This window comes from Danio rerio, chromosome 2 (genome assembly GCF_049306965.1).
Source record: "Danio rerio strain Tuebingen ecotype United States chromosome 2, GRCz12tu, whole genome shotgun sequence".
Classification (NCBI taxonomy): Eukaryota; Metazoa; Chordata; class Actinopteri; order Cypriniformes; family Danionidae; genus Danio; species Danio rerio.
The window spans coordinates 19,734,163-19,757,963 of record NC_133177.1 but is presented as its reverse complement, the minus strand read 5'-3'; the positions used below and the strand labels follow the sequence as shown (position 1 = coordinate 19,757,963).

Genomic DNA, 23,801 nt, shown 5'->3' with positions numbered 1-23,801 from the left:
TGGGTTTAGGGTTGAAGTAGGGGTAGATTCTAATAAAATACAATTAGTGCTTAATTTAATATATAATATTAATAATTCATATTGGTTTCCATTCGCAGCTGGATCCCTTCTTGCAGACGCAGGGGAGATCTAAGCTGCTGGATGTACTTCTTGTTTATTCATAATTTTCAGCTGAAATACATGAAGGTAATCAACTGTTTATCTGGGAGAGGAATAGAGAAAATATTCTAGTAATATAAACAGTGTGTATCTTACGTGTACAAAGCACATTGTCCAGTTATTTTGAAAAATAATTATTATTAACCGTCTTTATAGACATCAGTGTATATTTTGCCAACCTTAAATGGTATGTTTTGCTTGTAATTATGTGTATTTGAATGTCTGAAACCTAAAATAAATTTAGGTTTTAAAAATAAGTGGTTTTTTTTGAAAGCGCTGCGCACCTCTTTCTGTGCCTCAGTGTGCTCCATTAGGTTTGATTATTAGCTGTTGAGGACATGCGCTCTGACCATTCTAATCACACCTGTGTGATTGTACATTTCAGGGACCAGCAAGGCTGATCACACCTGTGTGATCGTGCAATTGTGATAACGTTGAGAGGAAAAAGAAATTAAAGCAACATTGCTTGTTTTATTATCTAAAAATGTATATAGGCGTTATTGTTGGCAGTGTGATTTGAAACATGATCCCTAAGGAATGCTTTGTGCTTCTAATATTAGTGAAAAGCACTGGTTGGAAGTATGTTTTTGTTACTATTTACACCACCAGTTAAGAGGGGACCGCAAGCAGTCAAGCACCAGAAAGTAAGAGTTTACTGCTCACTATTTTGCAAGTCATCAAAAGTCATATGACGATATAAGCGAGTAGAATGTTATTTACTGAAAATACTCCCACTGCTGTCATATGTGAAACTGTACACAAACACAAATGATACCTGAGCTGTTCGTGGAGCAAAGCTATCATGGTTTCAGGAGACAAAGAGATGTTGTGAGTCTTTGGAACTACTTTTATGTCGCATTTAACAGCAGCTGGTCACAATTGACTTTCATTGTAAAGGAAAAGAAGCAGTGTGTGAATTCAGCCAAGCCTATCCCCTTACCAAGAAAAAAAGTCTGTTTTAGAACAAAATGAAAAAGTGATGACAGAATTTCAGTTATTTACTACGAGTATGAATAGGCCGCTGTTTAAATATGAATTCACAAATGTGCATGTGTTCAGTCAATGAGTTGTGTGGTGTCATTTACTGCATTTGCTCAAGCACGTGTGATGCTTGTGGGTTATTTCAGCATCTGCAGTCTCATGACGACATGAACCTATAAACCTAATCTTTTGACTTCACAAACATTAAACACTAGGTTGGAATAATGGCAGAGATTACAATTGCACTATAGAATACACTTATTTGTACTTACTCAAGTAAAACATCTGACTAAGTTAGTAAGTAAAATATAACAAACGTATTTAGTCATCAAATAAAACATTTCCTGTGCCATTTTAATTAAAAAGTAGTGTTAATATATATTTTTAAATGAAATATAAAATTAAGTTGTTTTAATGCATTCCTAGATTAGATAGTATTAATGATTCTAATTAATTATATAAACTGAAAAATTCAGAAAAATGCAAATGGAAGAAGGAATTGGTATAATTTTTTTATCATCTACAAAGTTTCATTTATAGTTATTTTTATTTTATTTTATTTTTTTGCCACTACTTTTGGTCTAATTATTGTTTTATCCAAAGTGCGATCTTTCCTCCTAAAACGTTTGCTCTATTATTTACATTCATTTCGCATCCATCCTTTTAAATTATAATATCTTTTTAATTTGATAACCTCAGTGTTATTGTTATGGAGCACAATTTGCAGTTAGAGCATGTTTGATCTATTATGTGCTGTCCTGTTAATATGTGATAATATTTGTAGAGAGGAAATAAATAACTTGGTTGTCAGATTTACGCAGATAGTTAGATGCTAGATATCAAAGACAAAGTAGTTTTACTGTTGTCAAAGCTGTTTTAATGGTGAGGCAGTTTATGTAAAACACTTATTTGGTCTGTTTTGTAGTATTTTTCATTTGCTCTTTAATGTTTTTAAAATATTTTTTCTAGTTATTTGTGAAGTAGTAAATGTTCATTTAGACTTGACTGTGTGTGTCAGTACATAAATGTTTTGTTCAGATCTCGTTACATAGTAACTGCCATTAAGAAAGAATACATTAGGCCAGGGGTTTTCAACATATTAGGACATGCGCCCCTGCGTTTTTCCAATTTTACAACAACCCCCCATCCCTTATTTTTAAACCCCAGTAGTGTCTTCAAAGTAAGTGAAAGATGAAAGTGAAAGGGCATCCTGCTGATTTGATTTAGAAGGGCGCTTTTTTGTCATATGGTTCACTGGTTTGACCTTTATTCACCATCATTCATTTTAAAAAAGCACCTGGTCCAGTTTATTTGTGTATATTTTACTCAAACACATTAACTCTACAGGTGCCTGATAATTAGCTGTGTAATTAACGTAAATCAGATTCACTCTAGTGAATGCATAAAAATCGTCGAAAACCCCTGCATTAGGGTGCTACTTAAATAAATGTTAATGACATGTAACCAAATACTTTGTATCAATTCATTTTTAAACATGCATAATAAATAAATATAATAAACTTTATATAGTTTTTAGATGTTTTCAGCAAAAACTGAACTTAATATTGTGAAATATTGCAACTTAAAATACTTGGTTACTACTTTAATATATTTAAAAATGTAAGTTTATATCTTCTCAAACTTTTAAATGTAGGCATGCGTGGTCAAATCAAAATTTACAAAATAAATGTTACAGTTATATACACCTAAAGCATAGTAATTGCACGTAAAGTGTAATGTTTCCATTAACATTTGTATTAATAACATGTCAAAATATGTGTAAATTGATGTTTTATCATTCAGCATAACACATATTTATTAAAAAGTGAAACAATATTTTTATTCTTACAAGGACTTTTTAAAAGTATGTCAAAAATTATGTAATCATCCTAAATGTTATAATATTGTAAACATAGTAACAGATGGTTACAAAATCAAAATTGCATTACATACTCTATAGTACACTAAAAACAGTATGCGAGCCGAGTAATATGTCAGAATTTATAGAATTAGAAAAACAATATGTATGAATCACCCTTATGACTGCCACTTCTGGCAAGCTTCTGATAAGGCAATTCCCACGGACGCTATTATGCCATGATAGAATTCATGAATGGGAGTGAAGCGACGCAATTGTCTAGGGTAGGTCTTTTGACAATGACAATATAGCGGATGTTGTACATCCAAGTTCCATTCATACTACTCACATTCATACTGGGTAGATCATACTTTTCTGATGGTCGAGTAGTAAGTTTAAATTCAAATGCAGCACCTACTGAGTAGTATGATTTCAGATGCAGCCCTAATAAAGGAGTTTCTGATTGAATTAAAAGTTTGTTAACTGATACTTTAATTGTTTTGTTATCAAATGATTCTTGTTTTCAATATACCTGACAAGATTGTATGATATTTAAACTTATGTTATATCTTACTTAATGTCATGTTGTAAGTCACGATGATTAAACAAAAAGTATGATCATCATTATTGTTTTTGCTCATAAAAAAGGAACAGGAAGCATTTGCATTTATGTATAAAACTAAAGTCTTATAGGCTTGTTTTTTATTGTTTTCATTCTTGAAAACCCTTTTAGTCTCTGACCCATATTTGCGTCAACTTTATTTCTCGTCTGGCAATCTGACTGCTTGCTTAGGGCTGTTTGAAGTTCTGATTCCTGTTCTGGAATTGGTGGACTTGATTCCAAAAATTGATTCCTCACTGTTGCAATTTTTATGTCAACAAACATCATTTGTGTATGTTTATATAATGTGTGCACCTGGTACAAAACGTAAGTGTAGGAAACTTGTCTGAGGCATCAGTTTTTGTGTGTTGTTTGCTGTTAATCATGCGGGATCAGAAAAAAAAACAATGAAAACTAACACCATTAACTTAAATGAATGTTTATAAACCGCTAAACACTTTCACATAGTCTATGGGCTTTATATGGAAATTTCTACGTGACATGCATGTACTATAGCTGTTAGAAATTAACATGGAATTGGGCCCATGGTTAGTTTGGTTGAGTTTGCTGAGGGGTCATTGCTTTTGGCACCGGCAATGTAATAGAACGCTAGATTCAGTTTTGACTTAATAATAGCAATAATTAAACTTAAAAAGTTTATTAATTTAATAGTGTTTCTGTTGGTGCAGTCAGCTGATCTGGGTAAACTAAACTAGAATGCGCTGGTCTTCTGAAAGCAATGGCAAATCTTCTCCCAAAATGACAGGGACTTCTTTGTTTCTAAGTTTGTAAGCATTCATTTAGTTGCTGTCATGTGATGTGCGTTTGATAGGATGGACTGTATCTTGTAGGGCCGCTCGATTATGGGGCAAAATCATAATCTCGATTATTTAAAACGATTATCAGTTGAAGTCAAAAAAATTAGTCCTCCTGTGAAATATAAAATATTTTCTAAATGATGTTAAACAGAGCAAGGAATTTTCACAATATTTCCTATAATATTTTTTTTTTCTAGAGAAAGTCTGATTTGTTTTATTTTGGCTAGAATAAAAGCAGGTTTAAAAATTTCGAATCATATTTAAAGGTCAATATTATTAGCAATATGGTTTTTTATCGTCTGCAGAAGAAACTGCTGTTATACAATGACTTGCCTAATTATCTAGTAAAATATTATGCGCATGTCATGATAGCAAAGATAAAATAAATCAGCTATTAGAATTGAGTTATTAAATCTCTAATGTTTAGAAATAGGTTGAAAAAAAATCTTATTTCCGTTAAACAGAAATTGGGAGGGAAAGAGCCGCTAATAATTTAGGAGGGCTAATAATTCTGACCATTTTCCTCCCTGTACATAAGGATAGGGAAATAAATACAATAGAATAAAAATATGCAACAAACTGTTCTTTAAGCATCTTCACTGTAAGAAAAACACTTTAGCTACAAAAGTCCTTCAGTCAAGAGCAGTGAGGGATTTTGTCATTTTGTTGTGTGATTAATAATGGTAAAAACAGGCAGCAGCAGGAATATTGCGCACTGTCACTTTAATGGTTTCTCTTTCACGTGTCTTTTGATTCTCAACTCGTTTGTTTATTAACATTAGGCAAGGCAAGGCAAGTTTATTTATATAGCACATTTCATACACAGTGGCAATTCAAAGTGCTTTACATAAACAGGATTAAAAAAGACAAGTTGGGGAACATAAATTGCTGACAATAAAAATGATTAAAAACAGATAAAATTAAAATGAGTTAAAATAGGTTATAAAAGAATGAAAAAGGGAAAAAAAACATAATAGTGTGATCTGTTGGACGCAGCACAGTGCTCATTCAGTAAAGGCACAGTTAAACGGATGTGTTTTCAGTCTTGATTTGAATGTGCCTAATGTTGGAGCACATCTGATCATTTCTGGAAGCTGATTCCAGCAGCGAGGGGCATAGTGGCTGAAGGCAGATTCACCCTGCTTTGACTGGACTCTTGGAGTTTCTAGTTTATTTGATCCTAAAGATCTGAGTGATCTGTTGGGTTTGTATTCAGTCAGCATATCTGTAATGTATTGAGGTTCTAGGCCATTTAGTAATTTATAGACAAGTAATACTACTTTAAAAGCTATTCTGAATGTAACTGGGAGTCAGTGTAGAGACCTGAGGACAGGTGTGATGTGCTCTGATTTCCTGCTTCTGGTCAGAATCCTGGCTGCAGCATCCTGGCTGGATGAGTTGCAACTGTCTGACTGTCTTTTTGGGAAGGCCAGTGAGGAGGCCGTTACAGTAATCCACCCTGCTGCTGATAAAAGCATGAACAAGTTTCTCTAAGTCTTCACTGGAAACAAAGCATCTAATTCTTGCAATATTTTTGAGATGATATTATGCTGATTTACTAACTGCTTTGACATGACTGTTGAAACTCAGATCTGACTCCAGAATCACACCAAGATTCTTGACCTTATCTTTTGTCATTTGACCCTTAAAGCCAAGGTACGCATTCACCTTGAGAACCTCATCTCTGTTACCAATCACAATGACTTCAGTTTTCTCTTTGTTTAACTGAAGAAAATTTTGGCACATCCAACTGTTCATTTCATCAATGCATTGGCAGAGGTTGTCAATGGGGCTGTTGTCGTTGCAGTAAGGCTAGGTAGATCTGAGTGTCATCAGCATAGCTGTGGTAGGAGATTTGGTTCTTTCTCATAATTTGGCTCAGAGGGAGCATGTAAAGGTTACACAAATGAGGGTTAATATGAATAACCAATAAACATGGCGTTTTGACACCTATTTGACCATTAAAGCGCTCACATTGATGACTTTAGATGTGTGTGTTCTGCTCATCTCTGAGGTGTGCGAATGAGACCGAATGCTGACATGTTTTGTGTGCGCGCCGGCAGCATGTGGTCTGATTCGTGGTTTTAAAAGCATGAATGATGCAAACTTTTGACCCGTGCTGCAAAAGTTACATTACAGTACATGCTTTTAGTCATTTCCATGTGAAACTGAGCTTTGAAGAGCAACAAATGTGTACAACTGGAAAGGGGGTAGTATATGATGCAAAATAAATTTATTTTTTAATGGTTAAATTAACGATTAATGGTTTTTCATAATCGTTAGAAGCCAAAATCGAAATAGAATTTTCGATTAATTGCACAGCCCTAGTACCTTGCGTTAGTTTCATGCAAATTACAAAACCAAAGAACATTTGTTGTGTAGTTGGTTAATTTAAAAGTAAAGGTTTCAAGCTTTATGTGGATTTATTTCTCATGTTTGTAAAGCAAGTATTTGCTGAGATTTCAGTACGTTTGCTGACTCCGCAGAGTTTGTCGTGAAAAACACACATCTGGTCCGAGCCCCTACTATGGTGGCCATGAAGTGCAAAACAACATTACAAAGTGTGAAACACTTTTACGAAGCTCAAGACAAATTTACATTTTACAATTTACACATAATAAGACACAATTACATGGAAAAACAATTTTGCCAAGGACAAAACAAATTTACATTTTAGAGTAAAAAATTTACAAAACGCAAAACACTATTACCAGTCCTGAAACAAATTTATAATTACATATTCTTAACAAAAAGGGAATGCACCACACACCGGAAATGTATCACCACACACCAGTAAGTATCAGCTTATGTGTGACTTTTAGACACAGGTTAACATGAGTCTACAGTTATAAAAATTATGGTTTGACCAACTACGACAAAACATTGTTTTGTCATTCAGAGCTATTCTGTGAAAATATCAGCGTGAGAGGATGTAGAAACATTCAAACGAGAGTACGTGGAAACAAGTTAACACTTTGTAATGTTTTTTTGCACTTCCTGGCGACCACACCCTCCCCTAGAGAATTGTCAGTTTATATTGATCAATGATAGGCTCTTGTTCAAGAAGGAGGGCCTTCATTTGCCATATTGACTGTTACACTCTTCACTGTTCAAATGTATATGAGTGTATGTCTTGTGAGTTCTTTAGTCTTTTGATGCTATTTGATTAATAGGGGCATAAATAGCTGCTGTCCCTTTAAGAAATCATGCATGAATAAACTTTCACTTTCAAATGCAGTTTCCACCAATACTGACCCAGATGGCATTTCTACACACAAGACTTTGAAGAAGGAATTTTTGAATTCTCTGAGAGATGATGGGAGTTTATTTGATGGGTTACTACCATGGCTAAATAGAATTACTAAAGTTACTATGGCTGAGGAGGTGATGACAAGTGAGTTTTCTTTTTGTTTAGTGTTTAAGCAGTCCTACTGCATGTATTTGTTAGCAGGATGTAGTGACAGAGCTCGAAATTAAAATTTTTGCTTGGTAGCACCGGTGCTCCTAACTTTAAAAATTTAGGCGCATTAGCCAAAATTTAGTCGCACCCACCAATTATGAGCACCGTTACAAGTTTTATAAAAACATATTTATTGCATTTAAAATCAACTCTAATCAAACTGACAAGCAAAAAAAAAAAATTTATATATGCAAGCGTGAGGAAAATATGTCTCAATGAAATCCCGTTATCACAAGAAAATAGATTTTTATAACGTAACTGAGTGACCAAAGCAAACACGGAGCGCTCACCCGCCCTGCACGCACTGCTTGACAGGAATCTGTTAACGGTATAACTGTGCTGTTCTCACGGGTGCTGTCTGATATTACACTGTTGCTTTTGACATATACTGTGCCTTATTATATGCATACATGTTAATAGCAATACCGTTTTTTTTAGGAGTAGCGATAATAGTTTACTCAGTGCAAGCCTGTTTGCGATGGTGTACGTGGTGTTTAATTTGACATATAGCTGCCCCTTGCACGGCGGACAGCATCTGGCGATTAACTTACATGAAGGATTAAACAGAAGCTCTTGTGCCAGATGTGGCAAACAGTTACCTGAAAACTCCATCCCACAGACTTTTCTTAGCGGACTTGAAGCCAATGGAAGTCTTCTACTCTTGGAAAAGTGTGGATGGTGGATTAACATTCAGCACATGATCACTAGTAAGATGTGTTATTATTTGTAACTAGATGGTTTCCAAAACTAAATCTGCCAGTTTTATCTTCATTCTCATCTTCAGCGCTTTACAATTTTTCGCGACAGTAGCTCTCTCGTCATCCGAAGCCAGAAGGCGCTAAGTGATTGACAGCTGATATTAACCAATCATTCGCGTTCAGTGCTAGAGCAGTAGTGGGCCAAAAAGAAGAGCGCGAATGCGGGGCAAGCATTACGGACTTGGATTTGTTTACTGCAGCAAGTTGATAAGACAACTGTTTTACACCATTCCAGAGCGCTGCGTTTCACGTTTCAAGTGCAGACAAAGAGCTTAGAGATGCATTCTTCGTGAATGTCTCCCGAATCCGCGCATGTGGTGAACATTTTGCAGTAATAACTGGTCGCACACAACAATTTTAAGCACTCGCAGAAATGCTCCCAAATATATTTTAAGGTCGCATGGATAAAATTTCGGGCGCATATGTGACCAAAATGGTCGCAATTTCGAGCCCTGAGTGACCAACAATGCTAGACCACTGATATTAATGCGATTCTTATCTGCTTTCTCACAATGTGTAGACCAGTGGTGGAAAAAGTAGCCTAAAAATGCACTCAATTGAAAGTAAAAGTACACATTTTAAAACTACTTAGTAAATTACAATTCCTGAGAGAAAGTACTCAATTACAGTAATTTGAGTGTTTGTAATTATTACCTTACTCCACTGGTGAAACGCACCTAGTATTGAAGCTACTGACTAGTTCTTTAAACCAAAGTGTCTGAATCAATATTTGCACATGAGAGTATACTTAAAAGGATAGTTCACCCAAAACTAAAAATTCTGTCAACATTTACTCCTCGCTCTCATGCTGTTTTAAAACCTGAGAGCGTCATTCATCTTCAGAACACTATTAAAGATATTTTGTATGAAATCTGAGAGCTCCCTCAACCTCCATAGACAGCAATGGTCTTGATTTGAGGAAAGGTACCAAAAACCATATTAAAACTATTCAGTGTAAGTACTGTCAAGCTATGAGAATACTTACTGAAGTATTCTCAGTGCTAACCTAAAATACAAAAATAATTCTGTGTCAGTAGATCTCACAACCACGAGCACTGCAATGATGTATGACCCGGATGACTGCGTGCAACTTGTGTTTGAAACGTCTGAAGTGGGACAGAGTGTGTCTCACAAAGAGCACAGCACTCTCATGAACATGCAAACTGTTCTGACACTGAGGAGAAGAAACTGTTAAATAAAGTCATTATTTTTGTTTTATGTTTGCACCAAAGGATTGTTGTAGCTTCATAATATTCTTTAATCAAATCATTCAAGGCATAAAAACTGTTTTGAGCAATGTTTTAAAAATTTTCTGGACTTAAGGAATGATCTGGGGTCATTGCTGTCTGGTTTATAAGAGAGCACTCATAATTCATCTAAAATATCTTAATTTTTGTTTTGAAGACGAACACATGTCTTGTTGGTTTGGAATGAAATGAGGGTGAATAATAATAACATCATTTCAATTTGGTGTGAATTAACCTTTTAATGATTACTTATATTAAAGAGAAAATTGGGGTTAGCCTCACAGCAGGAAAGTTGCTGGTTTAAGTCCGAGCTGGGCTAGTTGGCATTTCTGTGTGGAGTTTGCATATTCTCCTCATGTTCGCGTGGGTTTTCTCCAGGTGTTCTGGTTTTCTTCCCACAGTCCAAAGACATGCGCTATGATTTGGGTAAACAAAATTGTCCATAGTGTTTGAGTACATTACCTGACAAAAGTCTTGTCATTGATCCCAGTTGTAAGAGCAACAAATAATAAATTGACTTGTAGTTGATCATTTGGAAAAGTGTCAGAAGGGAGAATTTTCAGATGAATCTTCTGTTGAATTGTATCCCAATCATCACAAATACTGCAGAAGACCTATTGGAGCCTACATGGACCCACAATTCTCGCAATAATCAGTCAAGCTTGGTAATGGAAATATCATGGTTTGGAGTTACATTCAGTATGGGGGCGTGTGTGAGATCTGCAGAGTGGATGGCAACATCATCAGCCTGAATTATCAAGACCATTACATCTGCCCATTACATTACAAACCACAAAAAAGGGCAAATTCTTCAGCAGGATAGTGCTCCTTCTTACACTTCAGCCTCAACATCAAAGTTCCTGAAAGCAAAGAAGGTCAAGGTGCTTGAGGATTGGCCAGACCAGTCACCAGACATGAACATTATTGAGCATGTCTGTGGTAATATGGAGGAGGCACTGAAGATGAATCTAATGAATCTTGATGAACTTTAGGAAGGCATCTGCTAAAACATATGGCAGAATAGTCGGCGGTTCATTATAGGACTAAGGAAAAGGAATGAATGAATGGACTGAATAGAAGAGTTGTTCCCTCTTGATGGAATAGATTTGAACCTTTGGAATCGTCTCCCGATTTTCAACACAGTGAAATCAATTTTTTTAAAAAGTCTAATCTTAGTCCTGGCTTTGCTTTTAGTGTTTGATAATGCGAGTCTGTCTGCTTGACTGCTTGATGTGAATGTGTGATTCACCCTCCTCTCTTTTTTTTCTGTCCTGTTTCTAGGTGATGTAAAAACACGGTACCATGTGAATGGTTGAGGAACATGAAGCCTGCACACAAACTACTGTTCGTCGTGTGTCCCATGCTGGTCTTGGGGTTCATCTACTACTCTTCTGGGAAGCTCCATTTGCACGTATGGGGCCAAAAGCCACGTGAGTAGTTTCTCCAGCCTCGCATTGCCATCTGTCTGTTAATGTTGTGACCTCTCTGTACGTGGACGCCTTTTGCTCTGTCAATATGTATGTTTGCCACAGTTTGTTTGTTAGACCCTCGGTCAGTTCAATTATTAAGCTTAACTGTCCACTGTTGCGTGCTTTGCCTCACGACTGGTTGTTTAGGGAAGATCACGTCTCAAAGTGATTATTCTTCTGTGGGTTCTCAGTATTTGCATAACTTTTTTCACATTTTGCTAGGCTTTGGTCAAAATATATGAGGTTTCAATTGTTTGTTGGCAATAATCTAGCAAAGTGGTTAATATATTTAAGATTAACCATTAAAAAGAATGAAAGATTTTTGAATATCTACTTTTTAGTTCTAAATAAATCAGACAGAGGCGTTGTCTTGATTTAAATGGCTAAATATTTGTTCAGATGTTTGCAGAGACATTGGGTCGTGGACTTCAGTAGCTGGTCTGAGAGATTATTTCCCTCACTGTGGTACAACTCAAATATTTGTGGATAACTGACTGACGTTCATCTCACTGTTTTATTTGTTTAGATTGGTTAGGTACTCTAATAATTAACTTATTAATTGGGAGATAAAGGAAAAAGTTTACACGGCAGTGATGTACTATAAAAGTTTTTCTGTGCTTTTATGAAATCGTTTGCAAATGGATGTAAAAGTTGATAAAATATTATTTTAAAAAGAAACACTAACCATCCGCACATGTATGAGGCCTTTTTAATTTTTTTTTCCATTTTTAAAGAGCCCCTATTATAGGTTTTTGAAAGTGACCTTCCATGCAGTGTGTAACACAGCTCTTAGTGAAGTGAAATATCCAGCTGATGTTTAAATCCGAAAGTGCGCCGTGTTTAAAACTATTTATTCATCTATAAAAGAGTCGACTCATAATGGTTCGAATGAATCGTCGATGTAAGGAGTCTTTAGCTGTGTCAGTGTGTCGTCGATATGAAATCAAGCCCCGCTTGCATGTGCAGGAAAATTAAACCCCCGGCCCCACCCACAAACACTGTAGAAAGAAAAGGAGGAAAAAGTGTTATTTTTCCTGAATGAGGCTGTGAAGAGTCAGTGGTTGAAGTTTATTTTTGCAAAAATACCTCCGCATTATAGCCCCAGCTCTGTGCTGCGTTCCCTTAATTTTTCTGATGTGTGCTTTAACAATCTACATGTTTACAACAGGGAATTCGTCAGCCGTTTGTTAGAGGAAGGATCAGAAAAGACTATTGATGAATGGGACTTTGTCAGAGCTTAACAGGAACCTTATGCCTCGTTTCCACTGACTGGTACAGTACGGTACGGTTCCGGTCGGTACGGGTCACCTTTATCAGGCTTGCGTTTCCACCACAAAGGGTACCCTTTTGGTGGGCGTGGTGTATGACAAAGGTTAAGTCGACTTCATGCTCGCTCAAATAAATGTCTACAGTAAAGCTGTACGGGTCGTTCACATATCATAATGAGCAGCACTTCTCACAAAACAGATGCTTAATACGCATAAATACTTGTTTATAAATGTTAATTACTAACTTTTCTATTTACATGAGTTGATTATAACTGCAGATCAATGACAGTGCGAAATAGGCTACTGTAACGTTTATAATTATATAAAATGAATACATAAATGCAACATATATGAACACATACAGCCCCTTACAGTCTCCTATATATTATTAATTACAGAAACACTACACACAACAAACATTTAGTACTTATTTGAGTTTAAAAACTCACGCAATATAGCCAACAGTCAGCGCAAACCTCTCATCTGTGTCTGTCATCTTCACCAGCACATGTAAGCTCTGTTGGAGAGTAATTTTGTCATTCCTAGTTCATAATAGTCCAAAAGGCAAAGACAATCATGGCAGATTGTTCATGATTCAGGTTGCTAAAACAATTTTGCTCCTGTGTTTTGACGGCTTCTCTTTTTTTTTTTTTGAAGAGTAAAAGTAAGTAACCTGCAGTTTGACAGTATTTCTGGTTTCGACTGGAGACGTGGTGGTAAACATAAACGAGAGGTCTGCATTAGAGCTGAAGATCTTTGCCCGAACCCGGCGGGACCCGAAAAAATCTAAATCCCTGCATTAAAATCCATCCCTGCAAAGGTGAAACAAATGATGACGGAGAAGTAAAAAAAGTGAATTTTGACGGTGGTCAAGCCAGTCACTAGCTCTGAAGTAACCATCATTCTAGCCGCCAAGGTATTTCAGCGGTCGTTCATACACTGCGTATTACGGTAGAGCGCAAAATCGCAAGCGGACAGGTAAAAAGATGAGGCCACTCGCTACACTGAAACTGCCGTCATGGAAAATTAAATGGATGTTCCTGGCTGGTAGAAGATGAACAAACAATCCTACCCAAAACTTGCAAAATCAGCCGGATCAGAACTCTGCATCTCGGCCTGTAGCAGCAGGAAAAGGTGTTCAGTGCTGCTGAACGCACCATCGGTCCTGAAAGCAGGACTGCGCTAAAGCCAGTTGATTTAATAATGTTCCTCCACAAACACACGTAGCCAAATCTTGGTGAGTAAAGGGTTTTCTAAATTATAAATGAATATTAATTAAACCATATAATCATAATGTAGACAGAGAATACAGGCTAATGTTGGCATTTTTATTTTAGTATTCAGCTTCACCTTAATGCCAGATTGTGAAGAGAAGTGGGGAAACAAACCTTGCACAGCCTTTATCTTAATTTCGTTATTCCCAAAATACCCGTCATCACTTAGAGTTAATTTTAATTTGATTTGTTAGGCAAGACTTCTTTTCATTGGTGTGTTAGCCAATTTATTGGCAAAGGGTATGTACCTAAGTTAGGCCTATTTAAAGTGCTAAGATGTTACGATGTTACAGAGGACTTATTTAATTTTTTGTTCCAACTTCCAAGTGGCCTATAGTCTACTTTTGTATTAACGAATAAATTATGTTAAAACATATAAATGACTCATTCTTGAAAAAAATAAACGAGTTCGGGGTTTAAAAAGCTGTCAATCAAAATGTACCTGTTGGGCTCTGGCCCCATTGGGCCTTATTTTTATGGCCCGATTACAGCTCTCTGGATTCCCGCTGCTGTACCGCGGGAGCTGACCAGATTTTCCGAATAAACCGCGAGAGCGATGTGCGTGTGTGTGTAAGAGACAGACAGAGAGAGAGAGAGGAGCTGTGCTTCGCCTCTCTCTCTCTCTCTCTCTCTCTCTCTCACACACACACGCACGCACGCACAGAGAGAAGCGAAGCACAGCACCCCTCTCTCTCTCCCTCTCTCTCTGTTTCTGTGTGTGTGTGTGTCTGCGTGCAAATGAGAGGAGTGTCCCGCGTAGAATACAAAGACAAACAGGTGACCGCGAGCCTAAGGTCGCATATAAGGTATTCAGTTTCTGAATGGTTTAGGCACAAGCTAACAGTTTGGTGACGCTGTCTGAGCCTTACGTCATAATTTTTTTTAATTACGTCGGTAATACTGGATACTGGGGTAAAATATGAAGGCATTTTGAGGGTATCAAAATTTGGATACCGCCCAAGCCTAAATTGCACTCACGTTATTATCAACGGCTCAAGAAGTTCGTTATATCAAATATAGAAGCGATCGCAAGCTCCCAACAAAAAGCGAATACCACTCGCACTTTTAGACAGGCTCGTAAAACAACAACAGAACACGGCAGATTTTTCTTCTTGGCTTTGTGTCTGTTCATCAAGACGACGACAAGGTTTGTTTGAGCCCGGGTCATCCATGGCTGGTTATTATAGTTATATTATAGTATTATAGTATGTCTCGGCTTTTTATTTAAAAAAACCTCTCAGTTCCATTGTGTACGTTCTGTGTAGCTCCACAAGCTTGTGACGTATCTCTGTAAAAAATCAGCGTTCAGCTGCACATGTAGCTCCACCTTTTGGTACCCTTTCTCACGTGTACTACCCTTTCAAAAGGGTGCCAAAAAAGTGGTATGGTACGGTTTGGTTCGGTTCGCTTTTGACAGTGGAAACGGCCATAAAAGCGTACCAAACCGAACCGTACCATACCAAATCCGTACCACTCAGTGGAATCGAGCCATTAAAGTACACAGTTCATGGATCAGTTCCTTCCTCTATTTTACAATTGTAAGTAAGTTTGATCAAAATGGTTGCGTCCTTGTTTTCTTTAGCTTGCAATTAATGTAATTTATTGTGTTTTGTTACTTGTAACTGTTTGTACTGTATCTGGTTAACTCTTTATATTTTCATATCGCATCTAAAACCACGTTGAAAATGTGATGCGTGACGCTTTTTTTTTACAGTTTTAAATGCTTTTGTGAGCATGCGATCCACTGCCGTTTGTTGTTGCTATGGCCACCATCAACTGCTCCTACACACGTGCAGCAGTCATTGTTCAATATAGTTCAGCTTTTGCCACTGTGTGGATTAATACGGAATGTATGTCATGATGAAGAAAAGAGCAATATGTTGGTCTTTAATTGCATTGCTCTAATGCACTCCTGCATTGGGCTCACACATACACTCCGCACTCTGATTACTTCAAAATTGTTGATATGCCTTGGTGGGCATTTCTCTAGGTCTCGCGGTGAACGCAGTCGACCAATCGCAATGATCTGGGTCATCAGACCAATCAGCATAGATTAGCATCATGCTAAGGAGGGGTTTGAGAACAAATTAATCACTAAGCGAATCATATGGGAGTCGTTGGCATGTTTAGGTAAAAATAAATGCATATTATAGGACAATGAATGTGTTTTTTGACTATGCATGCATATCAGACTGTTGTTGGAGACTCATAAAACCAAAATATGACCCTTTTTAAAACATAATAGGGGCTCTTTAAAAAAAAATCTAGATATTTTTTTCTTTTTAATAATTATAGTTATAAATTTGATTTGTATAGCATTTTTCCTACATACATGCAACTCAAAGCCCCTCACAAACAACAAACAAACGTGCATTGTTCTAGACGTTATTTTATTATTTAAATGTACATTTTAGTGTGCTTTTACGCTAGCACATTTGGTCCACACCCAGATTCGTTTGATGTCAAAGTATGGTACGTTTAGCTAGTGTGAACGCTGTCTTCTAAACTCAGGTGTGCACCCATGAAACGTACCCAAGTCCGCCTAAAAGAGGTGGTCTGTGTTATGGTTTGTGAGAACTCTGGTACGGATACACTTCTGATATGAATGCAATCTTACCAAATAACTGAGTCAACCACCAACTGAGGCTTTCTGTATTTTAGTTTTGGTAACAAAAGCAAAAGATTTGGTAAAAGCAGAATGACTGTTTTATGCGGACAGTTTTTGTGGCCGTCACAACAGCTGTATACAAAAATGCACCTTGATGATACAAGAGAACCGGGGTTCGGAAGGAAAAAAGACAGTGTGACTGTGAACACAAACCAGCTGAGAAGATAGTGTGAGAGGACAATCAAACATGGGTTCAGTCAAGGCAATTAAAGCAAGTGTGAAAGTACCCTTGGTAACCAAAAAGCATTTCCAGTTAATTGTTATTATGAAACGTATTCAATTGAACAACAATTAATTATTTATTTATTTATAAAGAGCTCTAAAGGTTCTAAAGAGCAAACAGATAATTAGAAGGTGATTCGCTTAAAATACTTTATGAATTTAAATGTTTTTTTCTCCATAATAGCATAACATAATAATAGTAATAGTTCAAGTCTGCATATTACAATGTAAAATAATATTATTGAAGTAATTAAAAATAACATGCTGTCAATTTGGTGATAAATGAACTGATTAAGAACTTTAGAACATTTTTTTTTTCATGCAGGAAATGCGGTTGAAGATTTTTTTTCCAGATAGCTTGTCATTAAATTCATGCAAATATCTCATGCACACAAATAACAAAAAATGTTCTTATGCACCATTTTCTTAAGCAGTAAGTCTCACTCAGTTTCTCTTTGGTATTTTCTAATATGATCAAATTGACCATTATTGAGAATCTTTTTTTAGTAACATTTCTTAATTACACTATGAATTATTTACTAAGCAATAACACAGTTAATTTATTATTATTATAATATAATAATTTATATTATTATATTCAGTATTAACTCTACATTAATAGATGTCAGTAAGCAGTTTATAAATGCAGCTATAAATGCTGTATTTTTGACTTCTAAACACATTTATAATGTGTTTAATGATTGTATTTTCATACTTTAATGATTATTTTTTCATTACTTAAATGCAAATGGTTTGTAATGCAATAATTAAAAGTAGTTGGTGGCTTTTAGAATCATTCAGAGTGAGTTAGGTACTAAGTTGAATTAATTAGCTTTAAAAAAATAAATTGCTGAATTAAAATTAAGTGGTCACAATGAATCTCACAGTCAATGAGAGAATGTGTTCATTATTTTGAATGCATTGAAGAAAAGGAAAAGGGGATTACAGTCCTAATAGACTGATTTTATAAATAAAATGTATATAAAAAAGGAGATTTTTCACAGTATGTCTGATATGATTTTTTCTTTTGGAGAAAGTCCTATTTGTTTTATTTTGGCTTAAATAAAAGCAGTTAAAGGGCCATGACACCCCCCTCTTTCGGTTAAAGTCTACTTCAGAATTTTTTCAAAAGATGCATGATTAATGGGCGTGGAGCTCCACGAGCATCGGGCAGGAGTGGGCGTGGCCAGCAGGGGAGAAGGAGAGCGAATAACTGCTGTTGACAGCTCACAAAATGAGACACAAAGAGGAGACGCGTGAGTTTATAGTTTACAAAGTTAAAATGCAAAGAAATGAACAGTGATTTAATGCCCTGCTACATTTGTTATTCGTATTTTCATATAAACATAACCACAATTTATATCATTATAAAGATAAGAGTGTTCATGTAAACTATAAATGAGGACTTCTCCCTCAATCCCCGTATCCAGCAGACTCAGTGCAGCAGGTCTCCTGTCTATTTTAACCATTAACCCTGCTGGTAATCTGGAGGATTTAGGCAAACACAGCAGCACAGTGATGTGTCTGAATGTGAACGAACTCCTGATAAAAGGCAGCGTCGCCATTCTCTAATTCTCGTGCTGCTCTCCCGACAAAAATGCTAGCAGCACACACACAGCTTTGCTGTATGATCAGCCCTGACAAGATCGCGGGGGAAAACATGCAACAAACAAAAGCTCAAAATTATCCAGTTTTCCCCACAATTAAAGCTGACAGGTGCTAACATTGTCTTAACTGATGCTCAACACACACACATCTGTTAATATAAAAAAAAAAGTTCTCCGGGGTGTCCTGAACCTTTAAAAAAACAACAACAATTTAAGGTCAAAATTTAAGCTTTAAGCTTTTATTTTTTTCTCTCGCTTAGTATACAGAATAAACCATCATTACAATAACTTGCCTAATTACCCAAACCTGCCTAGTTAAACTTATTAACCTAGTTAATCTATTAAATGTCACTGTAAGCTGTATAGAAGTGTCTTGAAAAATATCTAGTCAAATATTATTTACTGTCATCATGGCAAAGATAAAATAAATCCATTATTTTAGATTATTTATTAAAATGATTATGTTTAGAAATGTGTTGGGGAAAGAAAAAAAACAAGTGGGCCAATATATATTATCATGCTAAGGAAGTAGAAAGAGAATACACGCTGTCTGGCATGTGAATAAGACAAGAATAAGTGGTTCCCTTGATGCCAGTGCATTATATCATAGTTTTTTGTAAGTGTATCAAGGCAGGGATGATGTATTATGCCATTTGTGCAGCATCTTTAAATAGACTCACCTTCTATCTCTATAACAATTGAAATGCATTCGGATAATCTCTTTGTGATTTTGCTTTAATCAAATGCAATTGTAAAGTGTGTGAGTACTGTGCAAATCCTGATATTGAGTTCTGCTTTTTTTTATTGAGTGAATTTATTCAGGGGATCAAGCGGGCATGTGGAAAAACCTTTCTTGCTGTTTTCTGGCAGGGAGGGTGTTTTTAATTCCACAGAGTCAGCGGCGAGATTTAGATTGAAAGATTGAACTGTGCGAGACAGATTTTGCATGAAACAAGTATGTCTTGTGAAATGAGGTTCAGACCAATCCCGTCTGTTCTATCTAGAGACTCCTTGATTGTGCTGAATGGATTTTTTTGGCTTATCAGATCAGCTGAAGAACTACACACTTAGAAGATGTGAAACTGCGATCCCTCAATACTTCACTACAAACTCTTTCTGCTGGCATGTTTTTGCATACATTCTTTTAAAGGGATAAATCACCTAACAATTATAATTCTTTCATTATTTAGTCACCCTTGACTCAAACAAGTTTTAATATACTCTATATCTGTCAAAAGTTTGGGGTCAGTATAGGATTTTTAAATGTTTTAAAATAAGCTTCTCCTGCTCACCAAAGCTGAATTTATTTCACCAAAAATACAGTTCAAATTGTAAAATTGTGAAATGTTGTTGCATTATAACAGTAGTTCATATACCAACTACCAGTAGTACATATACCAGTAGTGGTACGCAGTCTTCCTTCTAATGGTACGCAAAGGAATCAAATCTGTCATATTTACATGCTACGTACATTTCAAAATTGATAAAAAATTATTTATATATGATTACGATGACATATAGCCTATATTTCTGAGGTCCAGGCAATATTTGCAGGTGTTGATGAATTGGCTACTATATGTTAATACCGTACATGCAAGTACAGGAGTTTTTTTTAAATACTTTTTAAGAACAGTAATCTACCATTTTTTAACTTTTAAAAGTGCATTTTAATTTAAATGTTGACATTTTTTAGTTTTTTTTAATTATTTTTATTTTTTATTTTATTTTTTTACATATAGGCACAGTTCAGTGTTACTGCTCAAACTATGTATAATGTTTAAAATGGCTAACAATAATATAATATTGTTAATAATAGGAATTAATCTGCCACGTTTTTGAACTATGCAGAGATGTAGCTGCTTTACTGGGCCTACTACGCTACTGTACTTCAATATTGCTCATTATGGTGGTACTTAGAGAGACAATTTCTTTTTTCTGAGGTGGAACTTAATGAAAAAAGTTTGAGAACCAATGCGCTATATATTATAACTGTTCAAAAGGAGTTCCTAATTTAATTTAATAATTTATTCCAGTGATTTTTGTGATAAATTTTCAGCTTCATTACTCCAGTCTTTAGAGTCACATGATCCTTCAGAAATCACTCTAATTTTAAGAAGTATTATTACTATTAGTAGTAGTAGTAGTGGTAGTAGTAGTAGTAGTAGTAGTAGTAGTAGTAGTAGTAGTAGTAGTAGTAGTAGTAGTAGTAGTATTTATGGTAACAGTAATTAAAACAATAACGACTGAAGTAATAATTTAATTTGAAACTACATATAAGACAAGGAAGCAGTTATTTAAAAATGTTAACAAATATTTAACAATTTAAATTTTTTTTTTACATTTAATAAATGGCACCTTGATGAACCGAATAATATTCATTCAAAAAAAAAAAAAAAAAAAAAAAAAACTGACCCCAAGCTTTATTCCACTGATTTTAAAGATGAATTTTCAGCTTTATTACTCCAGTCTTCAGTCATATATTTTATTTTCTACTTTTTTTTTCCCTGTTGGGCACAAAACATTTTGAAGAATGTTCGAAAGCTGTAACCATTGACTTCCATATTAGGAAAAACAATACTATGGAAGTCAATGGTTGCCGGTTTCCAACATATTTTAAAATATCTGCTTTTGTTCGAACAGAAAAAAAAAAGGTTCAAAACTAGTCATAGGAGAAACAAATACATTTCTTGTTTTTGGCTGAACTATGCCTTTTGAGCTGTGCAAACTAATCTGGTAGTCCAAGAAGCTTGAATTTATTGTTGGAAAAAGTTCAAGTTTAGTTCTAGACATCAAGATTAAGGACATACTGAAATTTTGATGTGATTAGGATAAGCAATAATGTGATGGTTTAGTGTGGTTTTGATGCTAGGACACGTTTTATAGTGATTCATTAATGACAAGATGCAAATAACATTGATTTGCATGCAAGTATTTCTTAGAACACAACTGAGTTATGATGTCATTGTTAATGATTAGGGTTGGGCGATTTGGCCTAATATCAAAACCCGAATAATTGAACATTTAAACTTGATTACATTTAATGATGTATTTTTTTTTATTAATTGATTTAACAAGTTTTGTATAATAAATATGCTCACATATTACATGCGAGAGATTTCTAAATGAAGAGTGCATTACTTGATTTTACAATAGTTTAGGGAAACACACACTTTCTACTATCTGTGATTATTTGCTATTTGCTATTATTTTTTATTTCAACATCAATGTTGAACAACTAAAATTAAAAACAAAAAAACACCCTGCCTAAAATAAACAGTCACTTTTTTTCTTATAAAAAGTGAAAATGAATAACTTAAATTTTTGGAAACAAAATAAATTATTTTCAATGTAAAATTTTTCATATTAAAATAGAAAATAAGTATTTCTTCTAAATAACTCTAGTATATTCTGTAAATACTATTTAAAACTTTTCCTTTGTCAAAACAAATTTTTTAATATAAAAATGTACGTCTCTGTGATGTAAAAACGTCGAGGTGCACGGGTGCAGTATGCGATCGCATGAAGGCTGTGTCTGACCCATGTGTTCGACTCAGAAGTATGAAGTAGCTTTAACAGAGGTAAAGTAATTGAAAAAAATTACATTTAAATTAGCAAGCATTTTTCTTTGCCACTGTTTTTTTTTTTTTTTTTTTTTTACATTAAATTGGCTCTTGGTATGTAATGTTACAGAGATATTGGTGTTAACAGGCAGGTTTTTCATGTTTCAGTAGAAAGCCTCTTTTCATTGATACATTTATTTGTTTTAACTTCATCCACTAGAGGGAGCGAGAGCACCACAGTGCAGAGTCCGGTACACTGGGCCACATTATTTTTTTGAACTCTTTATTCAGTTAGACAAAAGTATTAAGCTTTGTTAACCTCTCGTTTCTAAAAGGTTTAAGCAGCACAAAACTGAACTAAGATGTAAAATCTATTTCTGTTGTCTGTTTCAACAATTACAGTTTCAACATAGACCAGCGACGTTATTTGGCAGGCTCTGTGAGATATAAGCAATTGTTGGACATTCTTTAGTCCTGTAGTGAAAGACACAAAACCACATCAGATGAGCTCAAAGTCTAAACAGTCTTAGTTTAACTGCCAACGATAGGATGTATTATTTTCAATGTATTTAATGAAATATAGGGGTGACACTGTGGCAAAAAGGGGTTACCTTACAGCAAGAAGGTCGCTGGTTTGAGTTCCGGCTGGGTCAGTTGGCGTTTCTGTGTGAAGTTTGTATGTTCTCCTTGTGTTAACGTTGGTTTCCTCCGGGTTCTCCGGTTTCCCCCACACTCCAAAGACATGCGATATACAGTGGGTGAATTGAGTAACCTAAATTGTCTATAGTATATGGGTGTTTCCCAGTATTGGGTTGTAGCTGAAAGGGCATCCACTGTGTAAACCATATGCTGGATAAGTTGGTGGTTCATTCTGCTGTAGTGACCCCAGATTAATAAAGGGACTAAGCAGAAGGAAAATGAATGAATGAATAATGAAATGTATAGCCACACACAGTCGTGTCAAAATTCAGTTTAAGTTCTTTTTATATAATCCTTTTCACAAATACATGTTTCGAAACGGCTTTACAGTCACTGTCATGTTTGGGAAAATGTTGTTATCAGCCTGGCTTGAGCTGCAGGATTAATCATTAAGAGATTGTCGTTTTGACACAAACACCCACTTTGTCCAGTGACATTATCACAAAGTTTCCAGAATTGCACAGCTCTAAGCAGGATACAAGTACCTGAAAGTAAAAAAACACTCAAAAAATAAAAATAAATAAAATAAAAATAAAATAATAATATCTTTATGTATATATATATATATAGCAGATGTTTCAAACTTCTTATTTAAAATTAACTGAATCAACACAACAAAAATGTTTGTGACAACTTAAGTGTTTTTTATTCAATCCACTTAAATTTGTAAAATAAATTAAGGAAACTAAATTGATTCGTGTTGGGACAACATGAAGGATTTGTGTGGAACCCACAATGTAAAAAGTAGAAAGTTTTAGTTGAAAAACAGAGCATATTTATTGCCTTTAAATTATGAAGTAAATATTTATGAATTATTTTTTTATTCTATGTGAATTAATTTTTATTCTATGTGCATATTTATAAACCTTAAGTGAACTTAACTGCTAAGTTAAAACAGATTTTTTTTAAGTAAATCAACTTGTCAGTGTTACAGAAATAGGTTTACTTGCTCTTTTATGGTGTCCAGCAGTTCTACACAATTCCTTTCATGCTGTCCCAACACAAATCGATTAAGTTACCATAAAAAGTCATTTTTTGAGTGTAAAACCAGAAGCAAAGAAGCAAAACCCAAGAACAAGTTAAGGCCCAGGGTCAGAGAGGAATGGTTACTATGAGCAGGACGCCTTTTCCAGCAAAAAAGTCGCTGGTTTG

General features: G+C 35.3%; 1 protein-coding gene across 24 annotated transcripts in view; it reads left to right on the top strand.

Moving 5' to 3' along the window:
* st3gal3b (ST3 beta-galactoside alpha-2,3-sialyltransferase 3b) overlaps positions 1–23,801 on the top strand; it is a 165,947-nt gene that overhangs the window by 49,442 nt on the left and 92,704 nt on the right. For 21 of the 24 annotated variants that reach the window (XR_012386558.1, XR_012386557.1, XR_012386556.1 and 18 more), the window contains 1 exon segment: positions 11,164–11,312. Coding sequence is in view for 21 of the 24 variants with exons in the window: in XM_073915115.1 (XP_073771216.1) it covers positions 11,204–11,312 (109 nt within the window). In the remaining 3 variants the exon portion in view is untranslated. 24 annotated transcript variants of the gene reach the window in all.